Source organism: Babylonia areolata, chromosome 5 (genome assembly GCF_041734735.1).
Source record: "Babylonia areolata isolate BAREFJ2019XMU chromosome 5, ASM4173473v1, whole genome shotgun sequence".
NCBI lineage: Eukaryota > Metazoa > Mollusca > Gastropoda > Neogastropoda > Buccinidae > Babylonia > Babylonia areolata.
This window is the reverse complement of record NC_134880.1, coordinates 29,135,485-29,147,740: the sequence shown is the minus strand read 5'-3', so window position 1 is coordinate 29,147,740 and position 12,256 is coordinate 29,135,485. Positions and strand designations below refer to the sequence as shown.

Sequence of the window (12,256 nt, the reverse complement as noted above, 5' to 3'; positions counted from 1 at the left end):
GCCACTGCCTGGCTTGCCAGACAGTAAGGTTATTGCAAAAGGCCTCTCCTACATTATTGTGTCCACAGCAACGCCTTCCCGTGGCGTCCATGTCTTCACTAAGCTTGCTGTGTCATGGCGCGACCGAGTAACCGGCGGTATAACTGGTAGGAGACTTGGAGAGGAGATTGGCGCCACCAAGGAATAACCTAAGCCCACAAAAAAGACATGAAGGACACAACCATAGCCAGCAACATGCCGGATCGGTCGAGGCCCGGATCAACAACGACCGCGCTTACCATTGGCTTGCCCCAGGGTGGAAGTGTAAAGTCAGCTACTGGAGCGAAAGAACTATTTAAGTTGCCACAAGAAAAAGTCATCATTGGAACATGGAACGTCCGCACGCTATATCAATGCGGCAAAGTGAAAGAACTTGAGCATGAACTAAAACGTTACCAATGGGACATTGTGGGGTTATCAGAAGTACGATGGACGGGATTGGGAGAGATGATGACGGATGACGGACACAAGATGTGGTATAGTGGTGAAGATTCTCGACATGAACATGGCGTAGGTTTCATCGTACGCAAAGAAGTCATTGGATGCATCATGAGCTGCACTCCAGTTACCAGCCGTGTCATCAGTATTCGAGTGTCAGCTAAACCGAATAACATCACAATCATCCAAGTATATGCACCAACAACTGACCATGAAGACCAGGATGTCGAAGAATTTTACGAAAAAATAGAAGACACCATCAAGAAGGCCCCCCAAAAAGACATCATCATTGTACAGGGGGACTTCAATGCCAAAATTGGCTCAGATGCCTACAACGACTGGGCTGGAACAGTGGGCCAGTATGGCACAGGAGACACCGACAGGGGACTTCGCCTTCTGGAGTTTGCGTGCAGTCAAAGGCTCACCATTGCTAACACTCTTTACCCTCACAAACTGTCAAGAAGAACAACCTGGCATGCACCGAACGGGAGAACTCACAACCAGATTGACTTTGTCCTCACCCCGCGGCGTTTCAAATCAAGCATCAACAGAGCAAAGACGAGGACTTACCCTGGAGCTGACATAGGCAGTGATCATGACCTTGTGCTGCTCACAATGAAGATGAAGCTGAAGAAAAAACACCAAGCGGTGCAACCCGGTATCAAGTTTGATCTGGAGAAGCTTAAAGACCCGGAGATTGAAGAGGTCTTCCAAGCTCAGCTCGGGGGACGGTTTGCGGCACTCAGCCTTCTGGATAACAACATCAACGACCTCACCAACACCTTCAATGAGGCAGTCCGTGAAACAGCTGAAGAGGTACTGGGGCGACAGAGGAAGAAACACCAGCCATGGATCTCTAACGACATCCTTGACCTGTGTGATAAGAGAAGATCCCTGAAGAAGACGAAAAACACTAGCCCTAACGAAGCCGCACAGTATCGTGAAACCAATAAACTTGTGAGAAAAAAGATGGAAGAAGCCAAAGAACAATGGATCAACGACCATTGTGAGAAGATCGAAAAAGGAATGGAAGAAGGAAACAGCAAATTTGCCTATGCCACACTGAAGAAACTCACCAAGACGCAGCAGAACAAATCGTCTGTCATTGAGGATACCTCAGGCGAACTACTGACAGAAAGCTCCGCTGTTCTGAACAGATGGACACAATACTGTCAAGAATTATACAACTATCCCATACAACCAGATGACAGTTTGATTGACAGAGACATAACACCATCAAGGGAACCTTCACCCCTGCCAGTGTTGAGGGAAGAAGTGGAAGAAGCTGTACGCAGTCTACCAGCAGGAAAGTCACCTGGAGCAGACAACATTCCGGCAGAGCTGCTCAAACACGGAGGGAATGAGCTGGTCACAACTGTAACAGCAATCTGTCAAAAGATCTGGGAGACAAAACAGTGGCCCTCAGAATGGACTCGGTCGCTCATCATCCCCATACCAAAAAAGGGGAGTCTCCGCCAATGCCAGAATTACAGGACAATCAGTCTTATTAGCCACATGAGCAAAATCATGCTTCGAGTCATTCTAAACTGACTCAAGAAAGAGGCTGAAGAACACCTGGCAGAGGAACAAGCCGGATTCAGAGCAGGCAGAAGCACAGTAGAACAGATCTTCACCTGCCGATTACTGATGGAAAAACACCTGCAACATCAAAGAGACCTGTTCCACAACTTCATAGACTTCAAGAAAGCCTTTGACAGGGTGTGGCATGATGGACTGTGGCAGGTACTCAGACAGTTTGGCATCGAGGAGGGTCTCACCCAAGTCATTCAGGCGCTGTACAAGACATCCAGCAGCGCAGTCCTCCTCAACAACCAAATCGGAATATACTTTAAGACCACAGTCGGTGTCCGTCAGGGTTGCCTGCTCTCCCCAGTACTATTCAACCTTTTCCTAGAAAACATCATGCGCGAAACCCTCCATGACTTCCACTCTACCATCTCCATAGGAGGAAGAATCATCAACAACTTGAGATTCGCAGATGACATAGATCTACTAGGAGGCAGCAACAAAGAACTACAAGACCTCACCAAGAGACTAGAAGGAAGAGCAGGTGCATACGGAATGGAAGTGAGCACCGAGAAAAGCAAAGTGTTGGTAAACAGCTCAACCAACACCCAAGCTCAAATCTTCATGAACGGACAACAACTTGAAGAAGTGGATGCTTTCAAATATCTCGGCACCACCCTCACAAACGACGGTCGCTCAACAACTGAAATAAAGATTAGGATAGCGATCGCAACATCAGCAATGGCTAAGCTCAGCAAGATTTGGAAGAGCAGAGAGATCAGCTTTCCAACAAAGATCAAACTGTACCGATCCCTGGTGCTATCCATACTGCTGTATGGATGTGAAAGTTGGACTTTAACAGCAGAGACTACTAGGAAAGTCCAGACGTTTGAGACAAAATGCTTCAGACGACTGCTTGGAATCTCATGGAAGGACAGAAAGACCAATGACTTTGTCAAGAGCCAAATAACTATGCTAGTGGGTCCACTGGAACCACTCTTAGCAGTGGTCAAAAGGAGGAAGCTGTCATGGTTCGGGCATGTGACACGCCACAATTCACTGCAAAAGACAGTTCTACAGGGAACGCTAGAGGGTGGTAGGCGAAGAGGGAGGCAAGCCAAATGCTGGATGGACAACATCAAGGAATGGACCAATATGGATAGCGCTACGCTGATACGACAGGCAGAAGATAGAACCGGATGGCGTCGTCTGACTACGGAATAGTCCCTCATGTCTCCTCTACGCCCATCCCGGGCAGGAGAATGAATGGAATGGACACCTACAGATACCTATTATGCCTGCAGTGTTAATTGCATGAGCGAACTCAGCAGCGCAAAGTTTGCTTATCGTTAAGAATATTCCAAACTCCACAGCAAAGTCCATAATAGCCTACTTGGGAACATTCTTTACTCTAAGCAAACGCCAGTCGGAACACAGACACTAATATTTCTAAGGAGGTATTAGTATCTATGGCCTTAAGAGAAAAAGTACATCAAGAGGGAAGAGTAAGTTAACGTTTCAAAGGTGTTGTAGGTTTGTGGGGAACTGAGGTGGGGGAGAGATCGAGGTGAAGGCAATGGGTGTTCCTTTCCATACGCTGAAGAGGAAGGTGGCGGAATGGTTAAGACGCTTATCTACTAATACAGAGTCCTTGGGGGTCGGGGTTTGAATCCCTGTCTCGTCCTGTCTCCGAAATTTGACTGAGGGAGGAAGGTGGCAGAACGGCCAGATACTCATCTGCCAAAGTCCGTGGTGGTTTGAGTTCGAATCCCTCTCTCGCCCTTCCTTTCTCCCATATTTGACTGGAAGATGAAACTGAGCGTCTAGTCATTCGGATGAGACGAAAAAAACTAAAGTGTTGTCCTTTGGCAACTGAAATTATGCCGGCAGAAGAAATGCTCTGATAGGTCCACACATCATACGCATGCACTCAAGGTTTGAACATCGCGTTGCCAGGAATCTGCCCAGCAGATAAAATAATGGTGGTGTAAATGGATTTGTCCGAACGTAGTGACGCCGCCTTGAGAAACTGGAAATTCGCGCTGGTTGAGGGTATATCAGATTGGAGGTGGGAGGAGACCACAATCTATTGGACGAGAGGTACAACAACAACAACAACAAACAAACAAACAAAAGGAAAAAATGGCATGCAGGTTTTACTTGTCGTCAGGGATGAGGCTCAGTGATATCTGAGCTGACCATCGCGGTAAGAGCAGCAGCAGGAGTGGCAGCTAAAGTCTAGTAATTTTTTCAGCCATCAGCACTCTGAATGACACATCTGAAAAAATTCGAAAAATGATGAGCGCCTAAAGGGCCGAGCCGTCTCAGCTGGCTATAAGCAACTTGAGAAGCTTTGTGTGCAAATCGGTCTCCGTGTTAGTACTTTGAGCTTGCCGGCCGACAGACGATATAGGTGGAATGATAAGCATCCAATTCAATCAATCAATCAATTATCCAATTCAACTGATCAATCATCCAGTTCAATCAATCAGGCCGACAGTTAGTAAATTAAGGTACCCTTAAATCACTTGTTTCTTCTGTTTGTAGTTCTTATCAATCATCCAATCCAATTAACTGATCATCCAATTCAATCAATCAATCAATCAGGCCGACACTGAGTCAGTCACGTGAATTAAGGTACCCTTAAATCACTTGTTTCTTCTACTTGTAGTTCTTTTTGGTAAAGTTATGTCTGTTGATAATTATAGGCAAGAATGTTGTTAATCGCTAATCGGAAAAATTTACTTACATACCTACCTATCGATGTGTATTTTGCGTGTTTGCGTGAACTTGGGCTTTTTTGTTTTCGTTTTGCTCTTTGTATGGTATATGTAAAAGATTCGTACGTAGTTCCAATGCACTCCTGCAGGGAGCACAAGAAATAAACCTTCTCCCTTTGCCTTTCAGTTTGGCTGGCCACGCGGGTGACTCGAATAATATTGTTCAGAGTTCAGAGTTTGTTTATTCCCATTAACTCTTTTGAGTCATAGAGAAACAAGGAAACATGACAATAACATGATGACGGCCACAGAGGAAGAGCGAAGATAATAAGAAACAAAAGGGGGGATAATACAAATGGGGGAAAAATAAAATGAAACAAAATAAAACGCCAAATGTAATCATCAGTCTGATACAATGCAATAGAAATAGCGAAAGCAATACTCCATAGACAAATGCACAGATCACAACTTAGATTTACAATACGGCTCTGTAATTGACTAGTTGAGCCTGAACTGGAAACTGAGGGATTAGTTGGAGCATAGCAATAACAGTGACATGGTGTAAAAAAAAAATCAATGTCAGGTCAGGGGCATAGCCCTTACTACTGGTACCATGTAACCCAGTACTACCTGCCGCATGTGAAGTCACCCAACGACGGACCAGGCGGAGGAGGAAACCTTTCCCAACGGCTGTGAAGGCGGAAGAGGATGACCAAAGGGCAGGGGGAGCTCTTATCCTTGGCTGGAAGTCCCCCTAGGAGACGGAGCTCCGAAGAAAAAATCTGCACCTGCCGTGCAGTATCTGCACCTGTGGGACTGTGAGCGTCGGTAGGCGAGAGTGGGGAAGGGACTGCACAACTCCTCTTCACTAAAGAAAAATCACCTGTGCTGGTCAGGCAACCAGCCTAATGTCGGAACGTCGAGCTAGCCCTTCAACACACAGCTTTCCCAAACCCTGCGGCGATGGAGAAGTGCTAATGGGGACAGGCAGAGGATGCTGCTGGCAGTACCTAGTCACGACTCTGCATGCAGGCAGCTGTGGGGTGATGTTCGTCCACCGTGGACTGGGGCAGATGAGGCGCCCGTATCCTCCCACAGTGTCAGAGCAGTCCTTTTTAGGGACAGCACTGCTCTCCCCACATGGGAAAGGGGAGATAAAAGGATCCCTAAACAAAGCCTGCCTTACGTTGTACCTAGTAGGAAACCGCACCTACTTGGACATCCAATACTAGCGGTCGAAAACAACAGAAGAAAAGAACCAGGAGTCATGCCCTGACTCTGGGTGCCTGGAATGTTCGCACCTTTTAGACAGAGACGACAGACCAGAAAGGCAAACAGAATACTTGATCGCTACCAGGTGGACATAGCAGCCCTGAGCGAAACCAGGTTTGCCGGTGAAACCCAGCTGGAGGAAGTTGGAGGGGGCTACACCTTCTACTGCATTGGGAAGCCAGATGGCACGCCAAGAACCTCAGTCGTGGGCTTTGCCATACGAACCAAACTTGCACGACAACTTGACAGCCTTCCACGTGGGATAACCGATAGGCTGATGACCCTGCGTCTGAAGCTGTCCCAGGATCGCTTCTCCACAGTCATCAGCTGCTATGTCCTGACGATGACCAACCCTGATGACATCAAAGAAGCTTTCTACGACGAGCTCAGCCGCACCATTTCAGCGGTAGACAGAAAGGACAGGCTGATCATCCTTGGGGATTTCAATGCCCGCGTCAGCGTGGACTTCTCCTCGTGGCCAAAAGTCCTAGGACAGCACAGCACTGGCAAGTGGTTCTCCAATGGACTGCTTTTGCTCTCACTCTGCGCGCAGCATGGACTGACCATCACCAACATCCTCTTCCAACAAGCGGACAAGTACAAGAACACATGGATGCACCCCTGCTCTAAGCAATGGCACATGCTGGACTACGTGAATGTCCAGCAGAGGGACAGAGGTGATGTTTTCATTATACGCTGCATGACAGGAGCGGTCTGTTGGTTGGACCATCGCCTGGTGCGCAGCAAGATGAACATCAGACTTGCATGCAAGCTCCAACCAGCCAGGCAGAAACCCCCTAGGAAGCTGAACATCCACCACCTCCCTATCACTAAGGACGTGCTGCAGCAGTAAATCCAAGCAGCTCTCCAAGAAATTCCTGCATCGACTGATGTAGAAGAGCACATTTAGAGATCCTGTGTACACAGCAGCAGCTGACACACTCGGCTTTGTACAGAGGAGCCACAAAGACTGGTTTGACGAGAATGACTCTGGAATCTCCAAGATCCTGAACACACTGCATATACGGCATCAGGATCATATTTCCGATAAAGACTGCCAGAGGAAGAAGGACCAGTTCTTGCAAACCAGGCAACTCGTACAGAAGAGGCTACGTGAGATGAAGAACACCTGGTGGGAGAGAAAGTCTGAAAAGCTTGTCCGCTGCTGATGCTCACGACATGAAGACCTTCCATGATGGTCTCTGAGCTGTGTATGGGCCAAGAGTCACAGGATCAACCCCTGTCCGAACCTTGGACCAGACCACCCTCCTGACAGACAAGAAAGACATCCTTGCCCGCTGGGCAGAGCACTTCAACACCCTCCTGAACGGGGACTCGTCCATATCTGACGAGGTAATTGCAGCCCTCCTACAGCTACCAGTCAATGCCTCACCAGCTGCCCCTCCCACCAAGGCCGAGACCCGGAAGGCCCTGAAGCTGACAAAGTCAGGAAAAGCACCAGAAGCGGATGGAATCCAGACTGATATCTACAAGTATGGAGGCGAGGTGCTGACATACAAGCTGATCGCCCTGTTCCAGTCTATGTGGGAGAGAGGGGAGGACCCCCAGGATTTCAAGGATGCTTCAATTGTCCACATTTACAAACGGAAGGGAGACAAAACATCCTGCAATAACCACCGTGGAATCTCTCTCATCTGCATCGCCAGCAAGATCTTCGCCTGCATCATACTGAACAGACTGGTTGACCATGTCTCCAACACAGTCATCCCTGAAGCACAGTGCGGCTTCCGCTCAGGCAGGGGAACATGTGACATGACGTTTGCCGTACGCCAGATGCAAGAGAAGTGCCGTGAACAAAACAAGGAGCTCCACATGGTCTTTGTAGACCTGAGTAAGGCCTTCGACACGGTGAACCACTGTGGTCTGTGGAAGATCCTCCTAAAGTTCGGCTGCCCAGAGAGCCTAATCCAGCTGATTGCGTCATTCCACGATGGCATGCAGGCGAGAGTACAGGAAAATATTGATACTGTGGTAAATGGAGTGAAGCAGGGCTGCGTCCTGGCGCCCACACTGTTCTCCATTCTCTTCTCTGCCATACTGATTGACGCCTTCCAAGACTGTAACCGGGGCATCTACATTCAGTTTCGCACAGATGGCAAACTTTTCAACTTGCAAAGAATCCACGCTAGGTCCAGGGTGTTTGAGGCACTGTTGAGAGAGATCCTCTTCGCTGATGACTGCACGCTTGCTGCACACATCCATAAGGACATGCAGTTCATTATGGACAGGTTCTCAACCTCCTGCAGGCGCTTTGGACTCACCATCAGCCTCAGCAAGACAGAGTCCATGTACCAACCAGCTAGCTCACAGAACGCCAGTGCCTCCACCCCACCTGCAATCAAGACTGATGACAGAGATCAAGTCAGTCGACAAGTTTTGCTACCTGGGCAGCACCCTATGCAGCAACGGAGCCCTTGATGCAGAAGTGATGCTGCGCATCGCCAAGGCCAGCTCTGCCTTTGGCAGACTCAACAACAGGCTGTGGAACAACAAAGGCATCAGGCTCAGCACCAAAATCAAAACCTACAGAGCTGTTGTGCTGACCACCTTGTTGTACTGCTGTGAAGCATGGACGACGTATCGCCGTCACAGTCAACAACTTGAGCAGTTTCACCAGAGATGCCTATGACAGATCCTGGGCATAAAGTGGCAAGACAGGGTCTCCAACCTCTATGTTCTAGAGAGGAGCGGCCTGCCCAGCATCGAAAGCCTGCTGATCCAGTGCCAGCTATGCTGGACAGGACACGTTGTCCGCATGACAGACAGCAGGATCCCGAAGATGCTCTTGTATGGCCAGCTGAAGGAAGGCTACTGCGAACTTGGAAGACCCTCCAAGCACTTTAAGGACACCTTGAAGACAAACCTCAAAGCCTGTGACATAGAAATCGCTTCCTGGGAAACTGATGCCCTTGACCGCTCTCGCTGAAGGATGCTATGCTCTAGTGGCATAAAGATGTTTGAAAACAAGAGAACGCTGGCCAGTAAGGAGAAGCGTGAGCGAAAGAAGCAGGCCTCAACTTCTGGAGACGTTTTCCCTTGCAACACCTGTGGGAAGTGCTGCGCATCGAGAATCGGCCTCTTCTCCCATATGAGGACACACACCGACAGATAAGCCTGCCTGCCTACTCGTCCGTCGGTCCGACGGGAGACTCCATTGGTGTAACAAAATGAAATACACAATAATTTGTTATTTTAGCACCCATTTGCCAGTAATACTGGAATTGGTTTGATATATACAGGAGAGAAAAAGACATATAAAAAATATGATCATGTAATTGCAAATGGATATGTACGGGATGCAGTGTCAAGATTAACACATGTCATTGTTCTAATTCCTATTCAACAACTACAGTTAAGGCATAAGTGGTAAAGAATCCAGACTGAAACTGGCTCCTAACGAAACACATTAAAACCTTCTAACGAATTTAGCAAAATTTAGCAACTTTTTCTTACTACTGATAGACATTAATGTTGCATATTTGTGGAAGTTGGGACGTGTTCTGTGATACTTTGGTAAATACTGTTTGCAGAGATTTTGAATTGCAGGACATTCCATGACAAAGTGGTATTCGTCTCCCACTCGATTCGTGTCACAAAGATGACACAATCTTGCTGCTTGTGGTATGTTCATGTGTCTCCCTTTCTCAGTTGGTAGTTTGTCATTACGTGTTCTGAGTTTCAACGTTAGGATGCAAAAGCACATTGGCAAAATGTCTAGATAATCTTCAAAATCTATTTGGCTTTTAAATAAACTGTAGTTATTGGATTTTGTAGAGTTACGACAAGTTTCTACCCATCTTTAAGCCTTTGGGTCAGATTGTTTATCACCCATGCGGTTGGTACAGATTGTGGGTAGTACCACACAAAAGACAGCCCATTTTCATCTAGAATCTGTTAGACTTTAAATAATCAGTCATTTTTGTGTATTTGTAAATTAAAACATTCAGTTAATGTATTCAGCATGCAAGAGTAGAATTTTTTTTACTAGTCAATGTGTCAATGGACAATTTGTGCTAGAATTTGATCATTCGGCAATATACATGCACAAACAGGGGGAAACGTCCCGTTTCACCATAGATGAAATAGTTTGGAGTGCTTTTTTTAAGCTGGAGTATGTATTTACAGTATTCCAAGTGTAATGATTCGGCAATGTCAACGCAGTTATTACCCCAAACTTCACAACCATAAGTTAATATTGGCATGACCAGTGAATTGAATAAGTCTAATTGACAGGAAATAGGGAGCTGAAGTTGTCTGCTTTTTCTTATCAGTGCCATCATTGCCTGTCTGGCCTGATCTTTTAATTGTTTCACAGCTATGTTAAACTTACCAGTGAAATCGAAAGTCAGTCCTAGGTATTTAAAGCAAGTAACTTTCTGGTAATTTAGTTTCTTACTGCAGAATACCATTATTTTTGTTTTGGAGCAATTCACACTTATTTTCCAGTCATTACAATATGCTTCTTGTTCGTTTAGCACCTTCTGAAGCATGGCTTCTGAGTCAGCAAATGTTACTGTATCATCAGTATACAGAACTAGCAATAGTTTGAAGTATTCAGATACTCTTTCATCATGGCTTAGTCCCATATCAACAGGGGAGCAACCATTCCTGTTAAGGTGGGTTTCCACATCATTCACATACAAAGCAAACAAAAAGGGGGGTGGGGCGGTAGGTTTTCTCCTTGGCGAACACCTTGATAAACTGCAAACGACTCAGAAACAGCGCCATTTGAGGAAATGCATGAAGCAATTCCTTTAGACATGTTCCTGACAATATTGAAAACTTGGCATTGATTCCAGAGCGATTTAGTTTTGTCCATAAGCCTGTATGCCATTCTTTATCGAATGCTTTCTCATAATATATGAAAGCACAAAACAATTTTTTCTTCCTGCTTCTCATTATGTCATTCAAACATTTCATTACAAAAATGTGATCAGTTGTAGAGTGGTTAGGTCTAAAGCCAGCATGTTTTCGGAAAGAATATCTAAGGTATCAGAAAAGGTGCATAGCCTTTCGTTGAGTGCAGCAGTAAAGAATTTAGCACTGCATGAGAGTAATGTGATGCCCCTGTAATTATTCGGGTCATTTTTGTCTCCTTTATTTTGTAAATGGGGACAATGGTACCAGTGAGCCAGTCATCTGGTAAGGTGCCAGTTTCAAATATTCTGTTGAAAACTGTTTTAATTTATCAAAGGTATGATAAATGGCTTCATTGATAATTCCATCAATTCCGGGGGATTTATCAAACTTTAGCTTTTTAACAATAGAACAAAGTTCTGCTTCTGTGAAACTTTTATTTAGAATTGTTTTTGCTTCATCTGATTCAATAAATTCTCCCAATAATCTGTCAGTTTCTTCTTCCTGTGAGATTATGGGCTGGTCACTTGTATTTATTTTGGACAAATTTTCAGTGTTCCTTGAATTTGTCTAACGGAATTGTTGTTGCTTGTTTACGGTTCTTCCCATGCATTTATGAGAGACAGCAGAGCCAAATGGGTCCCACGTGGGCCCCACATGGTTAACCAAATAGGCCCCACTTGGGCTAACACAGGTGGGCCCCACTAAGATTCGCAACGGGGTTTCCAAGTGGGACCAACATGAGTTTCTGCTGGGATCCCAGTGGGCAATCCCATGTCTGTGATGGGCAGCCCATCAAAAACCCATCTCAGATGGGCTTACCACATGAAAACCATATGGGGTCGGATGGTATTTTGATGGGCTGCCCATGTCCCAAGTGGTATTTTGATGAGCTGTCCCAAGTCCCTGTGGTATTTTGATGGGCTGCCCCATGTCCCCAGTGGTATCCCAGTGGTATTTTGATGGGCTTTCTCATGTCCCTGTGGTACTTTGCTATTGATTATGATCACACACATGCGTGCGCGCACACACACACATGTTAAAAAACACTAACAACAAAAAAACAGCAACAGGAGTTTTATTTGAATAAGATTACACGACATTGTGGAAAATCATTTTTACAAATACAAGGTCATTGACATTTTTAGTTTCACTCTATGACATTTTACATAATTTATATTTGCTTCATCAGCAACATCAAATGTAATTCAAACACCTTGAATGCCAAATCATAAAGCTAACCTTCCCAAACATCCCAATGTGGCATTCATAAGAAAAAGTATTTCTTTATAAACAGAAGTGCAGTTAAGGCAGGCGAGAATACTCAGTTTTTTTTTAAGAAAATGCCTATCTTGAAATACATATTGCTCTCCAACATCAGA

At 45.9% G+C, this 12,256-nt stretch overlaps 1 protein-coding gene across 1 annotated transcript; it reads left to right on the top strand.

Annotated features, from left to right (window-relative positions):
* Positions 1–588: 588 nt before the first annotated feature.
* Positions 589–11,658, top strand: LOC143282244 (uncharacterized). The gene is made up of 2 exons (XM_076587842.1): positions 589–1,623; positions 11,569–11,658. The coding sequence occupies exons 1-2, from the start codon at positions 589–591 to the stop codon at positions 11,656–11,658; spliced, it is 1,125 nt and encodes a 374-aa protein (XP_076443957.1).
* Positions 11,659–12,256: the final 598 nt, after the last annotated feature.